Source organism: Pelobates fuscus, chromosome 5, assembly GCF_036172605.1.
Source record: "Pelobates fuscus isolate aPelFus1 chromosome 5, aPelFus1.pri, whole genome shotgun sequence".
Lineage (NCBI taxonomy): Eukaryota > Metazoa > Chordata > Amphibia > Anura > Pelobatidae > Pelobates > Pelobates fuscus.
Window position 1 is genome coordinate 380,217,012 of NC_086321.1, and position 20,061 is coordinate 380,237,072.

General features: G+C 47.8%; 1 protein-coding gene across 1 annotated transcript in view; it reads left to right on the forward strand.

Annotated features, from left to right (window-relative positions):
• Window positions 1-3,536: 3,536 nt before the first annotated feature.
• Window positions 3,537-20,061, forward strand: part of SLC38A10 (solute carrier family 38 member 10) — a 49,785-nt gene continuing 33,260 nt past the window's right edge. Inside the window, exons 1-5 of the mRNA XM_063456303.1 lie at window positions 3,537-4,631; window positions 4,906-5,023; window positions 9,712-9,757; window positions 10,665-10,758; window positions 18,121-18,264. Of these exons, the coding sequence (XP_063312373.1) occupies window positions 4,542-4,631; window positions 4,906-5,023; window positions 9,712-9,757; window positions 10,665-10,758; window positions 18,121-18,264 (492 nt within the window). The 5' untranslated portion in view covers window positions 3,537-4,541. The remainder of the gene's footprint in view (window positions 4,632-4,905; window positions 5,024-9,711; window positions 9,758-10,664; window positions 10,759-18,120; window positions 18,265-20,061) is intronic.

Below are 20,061 nucleotides of genomic sequence, written 5' to 3' on the forward strand. Positions count from 1 at the left end.
ATAATGGGATCTGCAGTCTGGCACACCCACTCCTAGCACTCCAAGGTAATATAATGGGAGCTGCAGTCTGACACACCCACTCCTAGCACTGTAAGGTAATATAATGGGAGCTGCAGTCTGGCACACCCACTCCTAGCACTCCAAGGTAATATAATGGGAGCTGCAGTCTGACACACCCACTCCTAGCACTGTAAGGGAATATAATGGGAGCTGCAGTCTGGCACACCCACTCCTTGCACTGTAAGGTAATATAATGGGAGCTGCAGTCTGGCACACCCACTCCTAGCACTGTAAGGTAATATAATGGGAGCTGCAGTCTGACACACCCACTCCTAGCACTCCAAGGTAATATAATGGGAGCTGCAGTCTGACACACCCAGTCCCAGCACTCCAAGGTAATATAATGGGAGGTGCAGTCTGGCACACCCACTCCTAGCACTCCAAGGTAATATAATGGGAGCTGCAGTCTGGTCCGCTTAGGCGTTCCTAAATTAATGCAACCACTGAGCAGATTTTATTGTTACAATGATTACAAAACACATACTTCTGAGCTGTAATAACGATATAGACATATATTGATGTCTACCCTACTAGAGAGCATCATATCGCCTTGGGGGTGCCAGATCCACCATGTTTTCCTGGACAGGTATCACTTTAACATGCTGTGGGCTGCTGCATGAAAAGAGCTGCCATGGTATGTAGCATTCATGTGCTGTGAAGAAGGAAACCAAACCAGGAATTCAGTCAGAGGGATCCCAAAGGACCTGCCTTCCATAAATGAATTTTCTCCTGTTGCACTTGAATGCTACATACAATGGCAGCCCTTTTCATACCCTGCCCAGCAGACTGAAACCCAGGAGGCTGTGGAGAGTGTGTCAGCCCTGCCTCAGGTTTCTTATTTATTATACATGTTTAATGAGCTATGTAATAACATGTTTCATACATGGCCACTAGTCTGGGGGGCCACTAGCCTGGGTGCCATGCTAGCCTGGTGGCCACTAGCCTGGGGGCCATGCTAGCCTGGTGGCCACTAGCCTGGGGGCCATGCTAGCCTGGTGGCCACTAGCCTGGGAGCCACGCTAGCCTGGTGGCCACTAGCCTGGGAGCCACGCTAGCCTGGTGGCCACTAGCCTGGGAGCCACGCTAGCCTGGTGGCCACTAGCCTGGGAGCCACGCTAGCCTGGTGGCCACTAGTCTGGGTGCCATGATAGCCTGGGGGCCACTAGTCTGGTTGCCATGCTGGCCCTGGGGCCACTAGCCTGGGAGCCATGCTAGCCTGGGGGCCACTAGCCTGGGAGCCATGATAGCCTGGGGGCCACTAGCCTGGGAGCCATGCTAGCCTGGGGGCCATGCTAGCCTGGTGGACACTAGTCTGGGTGCCATGCTAGCCTGGGGGCCACTAGTCTGGGTGCCATGCTAGCCTGGGGGCCACTAGTCTGGGTGCCATGCTAGCCTGGGGGCCACTAGTCTGGGTGCCATGCTAGCCTGGGGGCCACTAGTCTGGGTGCCATGCTAGCCTGGGGGCCACTAGGCTGGGTGCCATGCTAGCCTGGGGGCCATGCTAGCCTGGGGGCCGCTAGCCTGGGGGCCACTAGCCTGGTGGCCACTAGTCTGGGGGGCACTAGCCTGGGGGCCACGCTACCCTGGGGGCCATTAGTCTGGGGCCATGCAGCCCATGTTAGGGTCCCCCAGGCTGCACACCAGCTGCTATACCCTGGGAAGCCACTCAGTCCGCCCGCCCACAGGTGTCGCTGTAACCTGCCAGATTCCAGCTGTTTCCGGCCGCTCTGGCCCGGGTTCCTCTCTATGGTACAGCTGACTTCCTGGATACGGGCTGACAGAGGACGAACCCGGAAGTGGCGGGACAGACTGACAGACCGTGAGCCGCTCGGTGTGAGCTGACAGCCCGGGCTCGGTACCGGTCAGACGGAGGATAGTCCGAGTGGGCGGAGCCAGGTCACCGCTGGCCGGAGTGAGGAGAGCGGGGCAGAAGGCAGCACCACAGGCCACGTCACCAGGGACTCCATCTCCATAACACGTCACCAGACAGAGAGAGAGACAGCCTGGGGAGAGAGAGAGAGAGACAGCCAGCCAGAGAGAGAGAGAGAGAGAGAGAGAGAGAACGTCACCAGGGACTCCATCTCCATAACACGTCACCAGACAGAGAGAGAGACAGCCTGGGGAGAGAGAGAGAGACAGCCTGAGAGAGAGAGAACGTCACCAGGGACTCCATCTCCATCTCCATAACACGTCACCAGACAGAGAGAGAGACAGCCTGGGGAGAGAGAGAGAGAGAGAACGTCACCAGGGACTCCATCTCCATAACACATCACCAGACAGAGAGAGACAGCCTGGGGAGAGAGAGAGAGAGCCTGGGGAGAGAGAGAACGTCACCAGGGACTCCATCTCCATAACACGTCACCAGACAGAGAGAGACAGCCTGGGGAGAGAGAGAGACAGCCAGAGAGAGAGAACGTCACCAGGGACTCCATCTCCATAACACGTCACCAGACAGAGAGAGACAGCCTGGGGGGAGAGAGAGAGAGAGAGAGAGAGACAGCCTGAGAGAGAGAGAACGTCACCAGGGACTCCATCTCCATAACTCGTCACCAGACAGAGAGAGACAGCCTGGGGAGAGAGAGAGAGAGAGACAGCCTGGGAGAGAGAGAGAGAACGTCACCAGGGACTCCATCTCCATCTCCATAACACGTCACCAGACAGAGAGAGACAGCCTGGGGAGAGAGAGAGAGACAGCCTGGGGAGAGAGAGAGGGAGAGAGAGAACGTCACAAGGGACTCCATCTCCATAACACGTCACCCAGACAGCCTGAGAGAGAGAGAGAGAGAGAACGTCACCAGGGACTCCATCTCCATAACACGTCACCCAGACAGCCTGAGAGAGAGTGAGAGAGAGAGAACGTCACCAGGGACTCCATCTCCATAACACGTCACCCAGACAGCCAGAGAGAGAGAGAGAACGTCACCAGGGACTCCATCTCCATCACGTCACCAGACAGAGACAGCCTGCCAGAGAGAGAGAGACAGCCAGAGAGAGAGAGAGAACGTCACCAGGGACCATAACACGTCACCCAGACAGCCAGAGAGAGAGAGACAGCCAGAGAGAGAGAGAGAACGTCACCAGGGACCATAACACGTCACCCAGACAGCCAGAGAGAGAGACAGCCAGAGAGAGAGACAGCCAGAGAGAGAGACAGCCAGAGAGAGAGACAGCCAGAGAGAGAGAGAACGTCACCAGGGACTCCATCTCCATCACGTCACCAGACAGAGACAGCCTGCCAGAGAGAGAGAGACAGCCAGAGAGAGAGACAGCCAGAGAGAGAGAGAACGTCACCAGGGACTCCATCTCCATCACGTCACCAGACAGAGACAGCCTGCCAGAGAGAGAGAGACAGCCAGAGAGAGAGACAGCCAGAGAGAGAGAGAACGTCACCAGGGACTCCATCTCCATCACGTCACCAGACAGAGACAGCCTGCCAGAGAGAGAGAGACAGCCAGAGAGAGAGAGAACGTCACCAGGGACCATAACACGTCACCCAGCCACAGACAGACAGACAGCCAGAGAGAGAGACCACAGACACTGCCACAGTGACAGCCTGGGACCAAGACACTGCCACAGTGACAGACACTGCCAGAAACCACCACAGAGACAGCCTGGGACCAGAGAGACCGCAACAGTGACAGCCCGGGATCACAGAGAGTTAATGCACTGACAGCCTGGGAGCTGGGAAACTGCCACAGTGACAGCCTGAAAGCTGGGGCACTGTGTCTCCTATACTGGCAGTCTGGGACTTACACAGGGAGAGTGACAATTTTAGGACCTTGCACCCCTCTTACCGAATAACAGCCACTTATTGATCACAATAAGGTCTTCAGAAATATTCAGGGGCAGATGCTCACGTTTTACTTGAGACCTGAGGCAGTTATTCTACACGACTCCTTCACTTCCTATACTGGACTGAAACTGAAAAAATCATTCTGGGTGGATATGATCATATTCTAAATCCGTGATAAATTACCTGCACATTTAATATTCTGGGGTGAATTATATTCTTAGTGTATGGGTTGTGCATATACAATGGAAGTTCTTATTACAAACTGTGGCTTAATGCCCAGAAGAGTTATACTGTAGCTGATTTAACTTCTATTGTAGAGTTTGGACCATTTTTTATTTTTAATTTTTTTATTCAATAAACTTTCAGTACAATTTGAAATCCAATCTCAGGTTTTCAGTCCTGCCATCGTCATCCTCGTTGAAACAAATTTGATGATTCCAAGAACTCTCTAAAAGTTTCAAATGCTATTAATCCTACTTTTGTGATTAGCATTTTCTGTATTTTGATATCCGTCCAGTCTGTTGTTTTTTTTTTGTTAAAAGCTCAACTTTATTTTTTAATTTACACATTTTTCTAATTTATCTACAGAGCAAGCTATTTTTGTACATTTTATATGGTTTTGTCTTGCGTTTGGAAAACGATATACATATTTATATAAAAATTTTGTTGGCTTTGAGGAATCACAAACATGGCTGCTTCCAACTGGGGCCTTATCATGAATATAGTGAACAGCATTGTGGGAGTCAGTGTGTTGACAATGCCATTCTGTTTTAAGCAGGTGAGTCTCTGTGTCATTGGCGACAAAGATTAAAAATATTGGTGTACTAGGCTTGTAAGATCAGAGACAATGTATGCATAGTCAAAGGGGCACTCTAATCAACATAACCACTACAGCATTTATTTTATTTGCATTATTATTTTTAATTATAGCATGCATTAAAGTAACAGGGATTTATTTGTACACAATAGTTTCCCTTTAACATTTGATGCTGGCTAATTTGGTTATTGGCATATAAAATGGAAGCTAACCTGTCTGTTCCTACTTCCTGCAGTGTGGAATTCTACTGGGAACACTTTTACTTCTGCTATGTTCATGGATGACTCACCAGTCCTGCATGTTCCTGGTGAAAACAGCAAGTGTTACCAAACGTCGGACATACGCTGGTCTTGGTGAGAAACACAATCTTATTACCCTTGAGACACTAGCCTAAAAATATTGGGGTCGGGAGGGGGTGGGGGGCACAGATAAATATATATATATATATATATATATATATATATATATATTACATACACGAGGTCTGTCCAGAAAGAATCCATCCAATGTTAATATAACGAGAATGGTTTGGGCATCATCAATGTAAATGGCAGCCAAAGAGAGTGGACTGGAATGCGTATGCATGAACAAGGACAACTTCACTGTAATAGTCAGTAGTGGCACTAGAGACCATTGAGTGAGCATGTGTACTGTGTGGCCGTCACATTCAAAATGACTGAGTGAGTAGAGCAATGAATCTGCATAAAATTTTGCGTTTAAGCTTGAGCATTCCTCCGTGGAAACTATTCAGAAGGCTTTCGGGGACGATGCAATGAGTGCAGATAAAATCACCCAGATGGCTTAAAGGGATCCTATAGTGCCAGGAAAACAAACCCGTTTTCCTGGCACTATAGGCTTCTGGAGAGCCCCCCTTCAGCCACTTCCCTGAATCCAGCGCCAATGTCCCTCGATGCTGGGACAGGCTCCACCCACGGTCCTCCCCTGCTGCCGGCAGCCGGCGGGGAGAACTAATGCACATGCGCAGCAATGGCCGCATGCGCATTAGACCTCCATATAGGAATGCATTATTTAATGCTTTCCTATGGGGAAAAATCTGACGCTGGAGGTCCTCACGCAAAGCCGTATTTTTAGTTGTTTTTGATGCCCTGAGGTCTGCCTGCTATTTACATATCATGTTACAATTGTTTAACAAATAAAGATCCACTACTTACGAACTAACTCTTATGGATGGCAGTGAGTGTGGACCTATTGGAGCAAGGTGGTGAGTTCCTAAGGGGACTGGGGCACCAATGTCCTTTGTACAATTGTTCTTGCATCTTGAATGTCTCTATCATATTAAATAGATGGATACTGTCCGGACAGACATTGTATTTATAATCAGTATTGCTTCAGACCTGAGGAAGAGTGGAAAACTCTCGAAAGCTTGTGTTTTACGTTTTTATTTCAATAGAAAAATGTATCATTGCATGCTGAAATACTCTGGTATTTTTGGGGTTGTGTGTGTGTATGTATGTATGTGTATGTGTGTATATATATATATATATATATATATATATATATATCTCTATCACTACTGTTAGAAGCTCACCGTTACACAGCTGTGACCGTACCTGGCTGTACACATACCTGCATGGAACTTAACATACTCTGCAAATCCCTGCCTCCTCTGACTGGAGGTCTATGAAGAAGCCAGTGCAACAGTCTCTTGTAGCTCCATTCATTGAAAAGCATGAATAACAGATCAGCTTGGACTGCAGTTTCATGTGTCTTTATTAATGAAACTCCTGGCAGGGTTGAATATCAAGTACTATAAGCACCTACCTGAGTTCAGTGTGGAACACAGCCTGCAAGCTGGGTGAACTCATATTATTTAATAACATCCTTGACCGTTGTTTAATTTTAAATCCAATGAGTTGTATATGGAACCAAAACAGTGTTTCTATGACTGTCCAAATACTTATGGTCTGCACTGTATGTATATGGCTACGCAATGAAAATAACTAATAATAGTATCTGTGTATTTTCATTTTAGCAATGTCATATTTAAAGCATCTGTTCTATAAGGTGCGACTGTCTCATATTTGCATGGATGGTACATTTGATCAGTAATGGCTAACCTGAAGGGTGGCTGAGCATCATGGTTAATGCAATTCAGAAACATTTTGTGTTAGCCATTACTGCTTTGGAGTTTGTACAGAACTGAGAAATTTGTGATTTTTAAACACCTACCACCCCTAGCTGGCTGTAAATTCCTGTAATCATGACACCAGGCCAACAATAACTTTATTTTTTTTGTTGTTGTTGTGGTTTTTTTGTGTGTTTTTAAAAAAAAATTAATTTCTGTATCATGACATTCACCCTGGTACTGGCTGTGGAAGGGTGAGAATTTGCACAGCTGCGAGTGGATCACCTCCAGCGCCTGATCTCACATCTGTCACAGTATTTTCCCTTTTACATAAACTAAGCCTTACGTGACCTGCTGCGTATGATTGTCCTAAAACTGCTTTTGTTGTACAGATTATACATTTCACACTCGTTCAGTCCTGTAAAATCAGGGCGTTAAATCCCAAAATACTGTGACTTTCTACCGGCTCACTTATTATTTGAAGTGTAAGACAAAAAGCTGGTTATGGTGATAAAACAAAAATCCTCACCTTGCTCTCACAAACAGCCACAAACAAATCTGTATAAATGTCTAAATCTGATTTTAACACAGAAGGAATAAATACCATTCTAAAGCCGTTCTTTACCATTTGTAAAATCAACAATGCATCATGCAAATGCTGCATTACGACCCTGATAAACACTCACAATGTGGAGGGAGATAACAACTTTCAATAAAAGGCTCATTCGATTGATACATTTGCTAGCATCTTCAGACCTGAAACTGCCAATATTTACTCCTCCCACAGTGCTCTACCTGTCAGCTGGCTGTGTTTCATAGGAGTAGCAGCCCAGCAACTGGTGGAGTGCTGTAGTTATATTAAACACAGTTGAATGTGTGTTTATTTCACATTTGAAAAGTTGACTGACACACGTCCCTGTATCTCAATGGTTTATTTTAGGGCGTAATTCTGCTGCACCTATTAGTTTGGAATGGGATTGATGCTAAAACATCTTGAATCTTGCTGGTGCTAGGAAACTTAAATACAATGAATTGCTATTTGCCAGTTATAACTTTTGTTCCTTATTACATCAACGAACTGTGACATAAGCAAAAATAAAACCAACCCACCCAGTTCCATGTTCCCATGGGCTCTCGATAATCCCTTATCATTCTCTTTCTTAGTTATAACCATATAGCCATGTGCAGATGTGACATGTGCCTTTACTGGATCATCTAACTCTCGGTCATGGGGGAAAAAAAGTCCATCCTCTTGGAATTCTATGAATTTACATATCAGGACATAACAATCATCTGTTCCTTAGCAGGTCCTAAAATTGGGTAAATACAACTTCCGGTGAACAACAACACATGATATATTACTGTGCCATGGTTTATTAATTAAATGGACACTATAGTCACCAGAACAGCTACAGCTTATTGAATTTGTTCTGGTGAGTAGAATCATTACCTTCAGGCTTTTTGCTGTAAACACTGTCTTTTCAGAGAAAATGCAGTGTTTACATTACAGCCTAGTGATAACTTCACTGGCCACTACTCAGATAGCTGTTAGAGATCCTTTCATGGCTGCCTAAAATGCATCCAAACATTCAGTATCTCCTCCCTCTGCATGCAGACACTGAACTTTCCTCATAGAGATTCATTGATTCAATTCATCTCTATGAGGAGATGCTGATTGGCCACGGCTGTGTTTGAATTGTGCTGGCTCTGCCCCTGATCTGCCTCTATGTCAGTCTCAGCCAATCCTATGGGGAAGCATTGTGATTGGATCAGGCTACCACTTCTGATGATGTCAGCAGACAACTTGTTTTTCTGAGACAAACCGCATGCAGAGTTACAGCTTCAGGCTTGAATACAAGTAAGATTTTACTATTTTTAGGGAGGCATGAGGGGGACAGGGTGGCTGGAATGTGGTTTTAACCCTATAGGGTCAGGAATACATGTTGTGTTCCTGACCCTATAGTGCTCCTTTAAAATAAGGCCAAAATGGTGAAGCCATATGTGAAAAACTAAGTACACTCTTACTGCTTCCATTGGAATTAATCAAATGCCCTTGATTAATTGATCATCAGCAAGTATGACCACCTCTATAAAGGCTGAATTTGTATCAGTTTGCTGGTCTGGAGCATTCAGGTGTGTTAACAAAATGCCAAGGAGGAAAGATATTGGCAATGATCTTAGGCTGCAACAATTGCTTCTCTATCAAACTGGGAAGAGTTATAAGGCCATTTCCTAACCATTTAAAGTCTATCATTCTACAGTGAGAATGATTATTCAAAAGTGGGAAAACATTCAAGACCGTGCAGTGCTCAGAGAAATTGCAAAATAAAACAAACCAAGAGTTACATCTTAGACGCTACATGCCTCAGTTAGCATGTTAAATATTAATGTTGAAAGTACAATTACAAAAAGACTGAGCAAGTATGGTTTGTTTGGAAGGGTTGCAAGGAGAAAGCATTTCACTCTAAAAAGTACATGGCAGCACGGTTTGTGTTTGCAAAGTTACATCTGAACAAACTACAAGACTTCTGGAACAATGTACTTTGGACAGATGAGACCAAAGTGGAGATGTTTGGCCATAATGCACAGCAGCAGCACGTTTGGCAAAAACCACAAACCGCATTTTCGCACAAACCCATCAATCCAACAGTCAAGCCACAGGACCTGGGAACCTTACAGCCACTGAGTTGATCATGAGCGTCACAGAGGATAGAAATTGGGATGCTTTATTGTGAGCTGGCATTCAGTGCTAAAACAGGGCATGATGGAAGGCATGAGAACCCAGTCCACGTTGTAAGCATCTCTGCTGATTCCAGGTTAATTCAATTCACTGTGACACCAAATGAACAGGGCTGCTGACAGTGCCCGCTAATTATAGACACTTTCTTCCCGCGTTTTCTCACCCGTACCCCGCAGCAAGTTAAATGCACACTAACGCTTCTTTCCTCTCTTTAGCTTTCCACGCCTACGGAAAAGCCGGGAAAATGCTGGTGGAGACCAGGTAAATGCACATTGAGAGGCTCGATGTACTCGATGGTGGTAATTTATTCTAGCACATCAGTCCGTGTTGCTGACACAAATCAGCTGTCTCTTTCCCAGTTAGTTTCACACTGTTTTCCTTAACTCTGTCACGGGAGAAACTGGAAACGAAAATGTGCTTAATAGACAAACGAAAGGAGAGAGTGTCCTCTGTCTGATGACCCCAATATAGGTATTGCAATCTAAAAGACAGTGAAGCAGATCTGTATTTACACACATTTTAAGGTATGATCCTTATAAAACAGGAATAATTAATCTTTGCACCTTTCAGACATTTTTGAAACTCATATATTCTCTCTGCTACATTAAATGCATAATAATTTTTTAACAATCTCTTTTGGCACACCGCTTACATTTCTGATTAATATTACTCAGCTATCCTTGAAGCAACACAATCTAGGCTAAATCTGTACATTGCAGAGAAATGTACTGATCTGACACTGTACATGAAATCGCTTCCTCCCCACCCCCAAGAAAATAAAAGTATCGCCATCCATCAATGAATTGGGACGTTTGCAAGTTGTAGAACGCTGTCATGCCACTTGGAGTACTTGAACACAGTTTCTCCTGCTCCTTACCTGCCAGTCAGTCCCTGGCACACATTGCTGAGCCATCAGCATATGTTACGCTAAGATTTAATTAACAGGTTTATTAGGTTTCAATATGCTATTTAGGTATTTTACTAAATCTATACATTTGCTATCAGAAGGTGTAGATGAATTGTTCTTTTAAAGTTGAGTGTATCAGGAGAGGTAAGCTTTACAGAGCAGTGAAATGCGTGAGGTTTACCGATTTCCTGGTCCTTCATGGTTAAACGGCTTTCATTACCATATTTCAAATCCATAACACTCTATCTCTTTTTCCCACAGCATGATTGGTTTAATGCTGGGGACCTGCATTGCTTTCTACGTTGTGATCGGAGACTTGGGCTCCTCGTTCTTTGCCAGGTTACTAGAACTCCAGGTAAAACATGGCCCCATATCTACTAATCCACTGCAAGACTCAAGGCGTTATTCAGTTAAATGAAATCTGGCAAAATTATGGCTAAAGTAAACAAGCCTAGACTATAACTGAATTATTATTTTATTTTGTTTAATCAAACACCTTATGGACAGAAAATAATAATCTACGAGTGCCAGTTTGTGACAAAATAAATTAAAGACTCTAGGGATGCACCGAAATTTTGGTTGAAAATTGGCCTATCCCATTTCGGACGAAAAAGGGTCATATCGGCCAAAAATGACACCTCTATGACTAGTACCTTTGTCTAGTCTAGTGACTTCACTAGACTAGTGTTGTATAATTATATATATAATATTTTCCCCAACAACTAGTACCTTTGGTCTTGCCTCCAGTTTCCCCTGGCTACCTCAAACATATTTTATGTTTTAACCACTTGTCTACCTCCCAGATTGATCTATTGGATTTGGGGGGGAAAGTCATTTTCGGTTTCGGCACAGAATTTTCATTTCGGTGCATCCCTAAAAGACACTCTAACCCCCTCTTTCAAACATGGCATGTTTAGCGGGCAGTGGATGTGTGAAGTCTGCCATGCCCGCTGGGAGGGCATCTGCCGCTGCATACCTCTGATTAGGATGTAATTTGTGTGCCAGTAGTAAGTATCACCATTGTTTAATGCTCCGTATGAGGTTTAATATGGAGTTCTTGAGCGTGGTTTCTCGCTGTACCATAAACTTTTAACGCATGAAGATTTCTTAATGTAAATTAATATTGTTTAAAACAATATTTTCCAACCAATTTCTATCATTTTTGTGTAAACAAGTTATAGTATTGTAGATGTAATTACAAGATGTGACTGTTTCTCAGTGTGGAGTTGGCCATCTTTGAAATTCATCACAATTTCTAAATCAGTCTTGTATCCCTGAGTTGAACTCCCTAGAGATCCAGTGTGCCCTCCTTGCCCAAGCTCTGTAGAGACGCAGTGTGCCCTCCTTGCCCAAGCTCTGTAGAGACGCAGTGTGCCCTCCTTGCCCAAGCTCTGTAGAGACGCAGTGTGCCCTCCTTGCCCAAGCTCTGTAGAGACGCATTGTGCCCTCCTTGCCCAAGCTCCCTAGAGATGCAGTGTGCCCTCCTTGCTCAAGCTCCCTAGAGATCCAGTGTGCCCTCCTTGCCCAAGCTCTGTAGAGACGCAGTGTGCCCTCCTTGCCCAAGCTCTGTAGAGACGCAGTGTGCCCTCCTTGCCCAAGCTCTGTAGAGACGCAGTGTGCCCTCCTTGCCCAAGCTCTGTAGAGACGCAGTGTGCCCTCCTTGCTCAAGCTCTGTAGATGCAGTGTGCCCTCCTTGCCCAAGCTCTGTAGAGACGCAGTGTGCCCTCCTTGCCCAAGCTCTGTAGAGACGCAGTGTGCCCTCCTTGCCCAAGCTCTGTAGAGACGCAGTGTGCCCTCCTTGCCCAAGCTCTGTAGAGACGCAGTGTGCCCTCCTTGCCCAAGCTCTGTAGAGACGCAGTGTGCCCTCCTTGCCCAAGCTCTGTAGAGATGCAGTGTGCCCTCCTTGCCCAAGCTCTGTAGAGACGCAGTGTGCCCTCCTTGCCCAAGCTCTGTAGAGACGCAGTGTGCCCTCCTTGCCCAAGCTCTGTAGAGACGCAGTGTGCCCTCCTTGCCCAAGCTCTGTAGAGACGCAGTGTGCCCTCCTTGCCCAAGCTCTGTAGAGACGCAGTGTGCCCTCCTTGCCCAAGCTCTGTAGAGACGCAGTGTGCCCTCCTTGCCCAAGCTCTGTAGAGACGCAGTGTGCCCTCCTTGCCCAAGCTCTGTAGAGAGGCAGTGTGCCCTCCTTGCCCAAGCTCTGTAGAGACGCAGTGTGCCCTCCTTGCCCAAGCTCTGTAGAGACGCAGTGTGCCCTCCTTGCCCAAGCTCTGTAGAGACGCAGTGTGCCCTCCTTGCCCAAGCTCTGTAGAGACGCAGTGTGCCCTCCTTGCCCAAGCTCTGTAGAGACGCAGTGTGCCCTCCTTGCCCAAGCTCTGTAGAGACGCAGTGTGCCCTCCTTGCCCAAGCTCTGTAGAGACGCAGTGTGCCCTCCTTGCCCGAGCTCTGTAGAGACGCAGTGTGCCCTCCTTGCCCGAGCTCTGTAGAGACGCAGTGTGCCCTCCTTGCCCGAGCTCTGTAGAGACGCAGTGTGCCCTCCTTGCCCGAGCTCTGTAGAGACGCAGTGTGCCCTCCTTGCCCGAGCTCTGTAGAGACGCAGTGTGCCCTCCTTGCCCAAGCTCTGTAGAGACGCAGTGTGCCCTCCTTGCTCAAGCTCTGTAGATGCAGTGTGCCCTCCTTGCCCAAGCTCTGTAGAGACGCAGTGTGCCCTCCTTGCCCAAGCTCTGTAGAGACGCAGTGTGCCCTCCTTGCCCAAGCTCTGTAGAGACGCAGTGTGCCCTCCTTGCCCAAGCTCTGTAGAGACGCAGTGTGCCCTCCTTGCCCAAGCTCTGTAGAGACGCAGTGTGCCCTCCTTGCCCAAGCTCTGTAGAGACGCAGTGTGCCCTCCTTGCCCAAGCTCTGTAGAGACGCAGTGTGCCCTCCTTGCCCGAGCTCTGTAGAGACGCAGTGTGCCCTCCTTGCCCGAGCTCTGTAGAGACGCAGTGTGCCCTCCTTGCCCGAGCTCTGTAGAGACGCAGTGTGCCCTCCTTGCCCGAGCTCTGTAGAGACGCAGTGTGCCCTCCTTGCCCGAGCTCTGTAGAGACGCAGTGTGCCCTCCTTGCCCGAGCTCTGTAGAGACGCAGTGTGCCCTCCTTGCCCAAGCTCTGTAGAGACGCAGTGTGCCCTCCTTGCTCAAGCTCTGTAGATGCAGTGTGCCCTCCTTGCCCAAGCTCTGTAGAGACGCAGTGTGCCCTCCTTGCCCAAGCTCTGTAGAGACGCAGTGTGCCCTCCTTGCCCAAGCTCTGTAGAGACGCAGTGTGCCCTCCTTGCCCAAGCTCTGTAGAGACGCAGTGTGCCCTCCTTGCCCAAGCTCTGTAGAGACGCAGTGTGCCCTCCTTGCCCAAGCTCTGTAGAGATGCAGTGTGCCCTCCTTGCCCAAGCTCTGTAGAGACGCAGTGTGCCCTCCTTGCCCAAGCTCTGTAGAGACGCAGTGTGCCCTCCTTGCCCAAGCTCTGTAGAGACGCAGTGTGCCCTCCTTGCCCAAGCTCTGTAGAGACGCAGTGTGCCCTCCTTGCCCAAGCTCTGTAGAGACGCAGTGTGCCCTCCTTGCCCAAGCTCTGTAGAGACGCAGTGTGCCCTCCTTGCCCAAGCTCTGTAGAGACGCAGTGTGCCCTCCTTGCCCAAGCTCTGTAGAGAGGCAGTGTGCCCTCCTTGCCCAAGCTCTGTAGAGACGCAGTGTGCCCTCCTTGCCCAAGCTCTGTAGAGACGCAGTGTGCCCTCCTTGCCCAAGCTCTGTAGAGACGCAGTGTGCCCTCCTTGCCCAAGCTCTGTAGAGACGCAGTGTGCCCTCCTTGCCCAAGCTCTGTAGAGACGCAGTGTGCCCTCCTTGCCCGAGCTCTGTAGAGACGCAGTGTGCCCTCCTTGCCCGAGCTCTGTAGAGACGCAGTGTGCCCTCCTTGCCCGAGCTCTGTAGAGACGCAGTGTGCCCTCCTTGCCCGAGCTCTGTAGAGACGCAGTGTGCCCTCCTTGCCCGAGCTCTGTAGAGACGCAGTGTGCCCTCCTTGCCCGAGCTCTGTAGAGACGCAGTGTGCCCTCCTTGCCCGAGCTCTGTAGAGACGCAGTGTGCCCTCCTTGCCCGAGCTCTGTAGAGACGCAGTGTGCCCTCCTTGCCCGAGCTCTGTAGAGACGCAGTGTGCCCTCCTTGCCCGAGCTCTGTAGAGACGCAGTGTGCCCTCCTTGCCCGAGCTCTGTAGAGACGCAGTGTGCCCTCCTTGCCCGAGCTCTGTAGAGACGCAGTGTGCCCTCCTTGCCCGAGCTCTGTAGAGACGCAGTGTGCCCTCCTTGCCCGAGCTCTGTAGAGACGCAGTGTGCCCTCCTTGCCCGAGCTCTGTAGAGACGCAGTGTGCCCTCCTTGCCCGAGCTCTGTAGAGACGCAGTGTGCCCTCCTTGCCCGAGCTCTGTAGAGACGCAGTGTGCCCTCCTTGCCCGAGCTCTGTAGAGACGCAGTGTGCCCTCCTTGCCCGAGCTCTGTAGAGACGCAGTGTGCCCTCCTTGCCCGAGCTCTGTAGAGACGCAGTGTGCCCTCCTTGCCCGAGCTCTGTAGAGACGCAGTGTGCCCTCCTTGCCCGAGCTCTGTAGAGACGCAGTGTGCCCTCCTTGCCCGAGCTCTGTAGAGACGCAGTGTGCCCTCCTTGCCCGAGCTCTGTAGAGACGCAGTGTGCCCTCCTTGCCCGAGCTCTGTAGAGACGCAGTGTGCCCTCCTTGCCCGAGCTCTGTAGAGACGCAGTGTGCCCTCCTTGCCCGAGCTCTGTAGAGACGCAGTGTGCCCTCCTTGCCCGAGCTCTGTAGAGACGCAGTGTGCCCTCCTTGCCCGAGCTCTGTAGAGACGCAGTGTGCCCTCCTTGCCCGAGCTCTGTAGAGACGCAGTGTGCCCTCCTTGCCCGAGCTCTGTAGAGACGCAGTGTGCCCTCCTTGCCCGAGCTCTGTAGAGACGCAGTGTGCCCTCCTTGCCCGAGCTCTGTAGAGACGCAGTGTGCCCTCCTTGCCCGAGCTCTGTAGAGACGCAGTGTGCCCTCCTTGCCCGAGCTCTGTAGAGACGCAGTGTGCCCTCCTTGCCCGAGCTCTGTAGAGACGCAGTGTGCCCTCCTTGCCCGAGCTCTGTAGAGACGCAGTGTGCCCTCCTTGCCCGAGCTCTGTAGAGACGCAGTGTGCCCTCCTTGCCCGAGCTCTGTAGAGACGCAGTGTGCCCTCCTTGCCCGAGCTCTGTAGAGACGCAGTGTGCCCTCCTTGCCCGAGCTCTGTAGAGACGCAGTGTGCCCTCCTTGCCCGAGCTCTGTAGAGACGCAGTGTGCCCTCCTTGCCCGAGCTCTGTAGAGACGCAGTGTGCCCTCCTTGCCCAAGCTCTGTAGAGACGCAGTGTGCCCTCCTTGCCCAAGCTCTGTAGAGACGCAGTGTGCCCTCCTTGCCCAAGCTCTGTAGAGAGGCAGTGTGCCCTCCTTGCCCAAGCTCTGTAGAGAGGCAGTGTGCCCTCCTTGCCCAAGCTCTGTAGAGAGGCAGTGTGCCCTCCTTGCCCAAGCTCTGTAGAGAGGCAGTGTGCCCTCCTTGCCCAAGCTCCGTAGAGATGCAATAATCTGCAAGCACTAATGGGTTACAAAATAAAGACACTTCAACCCCTTCTGCCACCCCATTACGCTCAACACAGGAAATACATAATGTTTTGCTTGTAACTGCCTTAGTTGTGAATGTAGCATGTTGCAGTTGCCGGCATCGTGGCATGCAGTAATGCGTCGGAGCAAGTTGCAGTTGCCGGCACCGTGGCATGCTGTAATCCACTGCTGCAGTTGCCGGCACCGCGGCATGCTGTACTGCGTTGTTGCAGTTGCCGGCACCGCGGCATGCTGTACTGCGTTGTTGCAGTTGCCTGCACCGCGGCATGCTGTACTGCGTTGTTGCAGTTGCCGGCACCGCGGCATGCTGTACTGCGTTGTTGCAGTTGCCGGCACCGTGGCATGCTGTAATGCGTTGTTGCAGATGCCGGCACCGCGGCATGCTGTAATGCGTTGCTGCAGTTGCCGGCATCGTGGCACGCTGTAATGCATTGCTGCAGTTGACGGCATCATGGCACGCTGTAATGTGTTGTCAGTTGCCGGCATCGTGGCATGCTGTAATGCGTTGCTGGTATCGTAGCATGCTGTAATGCGTTGATGCAGTTGCTGGTATTGTGGCACGCTGTAATGCGTTGCTGCCGTTGACGGCATCATGGCACGCTGTAATGCGTTGCTGGTATTGTAGCATGCTGTAATGCGTTGATGCAGTTGCTGGTATTGTGGCATGCTGTAATGCGTTGTAGCATGTTGCAGATGCCGGCATTGTGGCATGCAGTAATGCATTGTAGCAGGTTGCCGGCATTATTGCATGCAGCAATGCGTTGTAGCATATAGCATGTTGCAGTTGTTGGAATCATGGCCTGCAGCAATGTGTTGAAGCCTGTTGCAGTTGCTGGCATTGTACGATTTGTCACACATCCCATTGCATAATAATGCTTGTTCCAAGCAAATGTCGCTTTACCGAGAGCGACTGGCTTATTCACAAGACTTGGGACTACATGGTTTCTATGACGATTTGCAGTTCACGTTATTGAGTTATTCTCATGACTGTCAGGGATTTACCATTTGCAAGTTTCCAAATGCTGAAAGGGTGATTTACTGAAATGAGAATTGTTGGGAATTCAAAGTGAATTTCAAATTTAAAACCAATTAAGCCGAATTGGAATTCATCTCCAAGTCCGTTATTTTTCGACTTCAGCTATTTTGGTCTAAAATTTTGAAATTCACCTTGAATTCCCAGAATTCTAACATTGGTGAATAACCTTGATGGTAATCCAGAAAAATATCTTTACAAAGAAGCATGCGTATCACCTTAATGGGACACTATAGTCGCCAAAACAACTTTATCTTAATGAAGCGGATTTGGTGTATAGACCATGTCCCTGCAGTTTCACTGCTCAATCCTCTGCCACTTAGGAGTTAAATCACTTTTGTTTCTGTTTATGCAGCCCTAGCCACACCTCCCCTGGCTGTGACTGACACAGCCTGCATGGAAACAAAATGGTTTCATTTTCAATCAGATGTTAGCTTCTTTAGAAGTTTATATCTCCTGCTCTGTAAATTGAACCTCAATCACACAAAGGAAGCCTGTGCTGGGTCTAGCAAGCCATTAACGGATCAGGAAATGAGAAATTAATGAAGTAAAGGAAGTGTAAACATTGGATGACTGTACAGTAAGAGTTTAGGAAGACTCTGTAAGTTACATGAAGGGTGATGTGATTAGGGCTGCATAATCAAAGTGCTTTAACTCCTAAATGGTGAAGAGACTGCAGGGACATGATCTATACACCAAAACTGCCTAATTAAAGGGACCCAGACAACGTCCTCTCATTCAAGTGGTCTGGGTGCAGTGTCCTTGTCTCCTTAACTCTGCAAAGTTTATATTGCAGGGTTCAGACTGCCTCTAGTGGCTGTCTTCTCGATTTACACATAGTTTAACTCTGTGAACCAACACTGGACGTCCTCAGGCTTTGCGTGTTCTTTTTAGCTATAGTTGTTTTGGTGCCTATAGTATCCATTTAAGTTTATACCGTGCAGCTAGTTTTATTAACTTGGCAGAGGGACCCTATACAAAGACATACTTCTTCCTGCTTTGAGCCTATGTGGTATTTACCCTAACCATGCTCATTGTTCTGCAGGTGACTGAAGGATTCCGCATTTTTCTCCTGTTCGCAGTCTCTCTGTGCATCGTCCTCCCTCTTAGCCTCCAGCGCAACATGATGGCTTCGATCCAGTCTTTCAGTGCGATGGCTCTAATGTTTTACATGGTCTTCATGTTTGTGGTAAGCTATTGGAAAGAGCATGTTCCACTGCAGTGAGAGATTAGATTGCCATTCTGTTTTTCCTTTATTTTCCTCAGTTATTGACCTGTTTCCATCCAGTTAGGTATTTTAATTCTCTTGACTTGGTTACTAGTTCAGCAGAGTAATACACAGTTCCTGTCTGCAAAGCTTACAGTCTACCTTAGACCATGAGTGTCAGCTCAGCTGTTGTGGCAAATAATTCCCAGACTTGACTGGCAGGGGATCCTGAGGAGTTGTATTCCAACATTAGCTGAAATATTGCGATGAATAGATGCAATCGGATGAAATAGAATTCTTGTTTGGTTTGGGTTTGTATTGTACGATTTTATTGCGGGTGATGTAAGCATCTCTCTGGCAGTTAGAGGGTTAACGAATGGATTGCAGTATAATTTAAGTGACTGCTTCAAAGATGTGTGTGTGTGTGTGTATTTAAATGTCTTTCCTGCCCTGCCAGCTTAAAGCATCATGGGAATTCTATTTACCACATTTTTTTCACCACTTTTAGAAAATGTTTAATGCAAAATATGAATACCGTTTTTTAAAAAAGGACATCATTTAAAGTGAATAACTGGAAAATTGAGGGTTAATATGAGTAAAGCTTTCTTTATAGAAGGGTCAGTACGTACCTAGAATGGCCTTCCAGTGGAGGCATTGAATAATAATTCCGTAAAGAAACTCTATTCCGCATATAGCTAACCCGATGAACCATTAGAATCAGCCTGAGAATCCTGTTTTCCATCGGTTTCCTATGTGTAAGTGTTTTGGTGTTATCATTTGTAACCTGCACCTCTTAAGCCAACTGAATTGCAGTTCCCCACATCATCAGGGCACTCTTCCAGTTCACCCCCTTTATTAGCACCCTGAGTGCTTTATTATATTGGTGAACGTATTTTGGTTTGTTGTTTTAAAATACTGCCTGCTGGAAAGTAATGATGTCTAAGCATTTTCTGCTTTCTGTAACCTGATGCGGTATCCTTTGCTTGTTTCTGCTAATTCTAGCAAGGTATTCGTTTCCATTAGGGGCTTTTGGGTGTCTTAATAACAGATCAATATCTGATACATTAAACCAGGAATCACAGAGAATTGATGAGGGAATTCAAAATCAAAATAGCTGATTTAGAGATTTAATAATGTTTTCCTAGTTCAAGTATTTTGGTCTGAAATATTAGTTTTCTCCTCTATTCCCCCAATAACCGGCTTAGTTAAATAAATCAGACACGGCGTTAAGGTAGAAATCAGATATTTTTTTCCGAACTTTAGCACTGGTTTGAAAGGGTCTGATTGAATCTGACTTCAAAGTTGATCTGAAAACTATATCACTACAATTAAAGATAATTCTACTATTAGATTTTCTCATGGTAATATTCTTTCAATTGAATAAGTTGGGCCTCTTGCTGTCCATGGGTCTGTTCATGGTCCTCTCTGCAATGTAAACATCTGGAACTGCAATATTTAACATTGCAGCACAAAGTGCAAAAGGGACAATGCACCCAGACCACTTCAATATGCTGAAATGCTCTGGGTTCCTATAGTGTCCCTTAATTATTTCAAATAAGCTCTTCAAATGTATCCCTGAGTAGAAAAAAATAAATAAATATATACATTATCGCACCCTCTGCCATGATTCTGCCTTTTAAACTCGATACGGAATATGACTGGGATCTGACAGGGCTGCTCTCTCTCACCGCTTCTATTTGTATTGACCCTAGAACCCCTGCTAGAAGCAATTGGAACTAACCCATCTATACAGAGCTTCAAACATACAGGAGTCAAGCA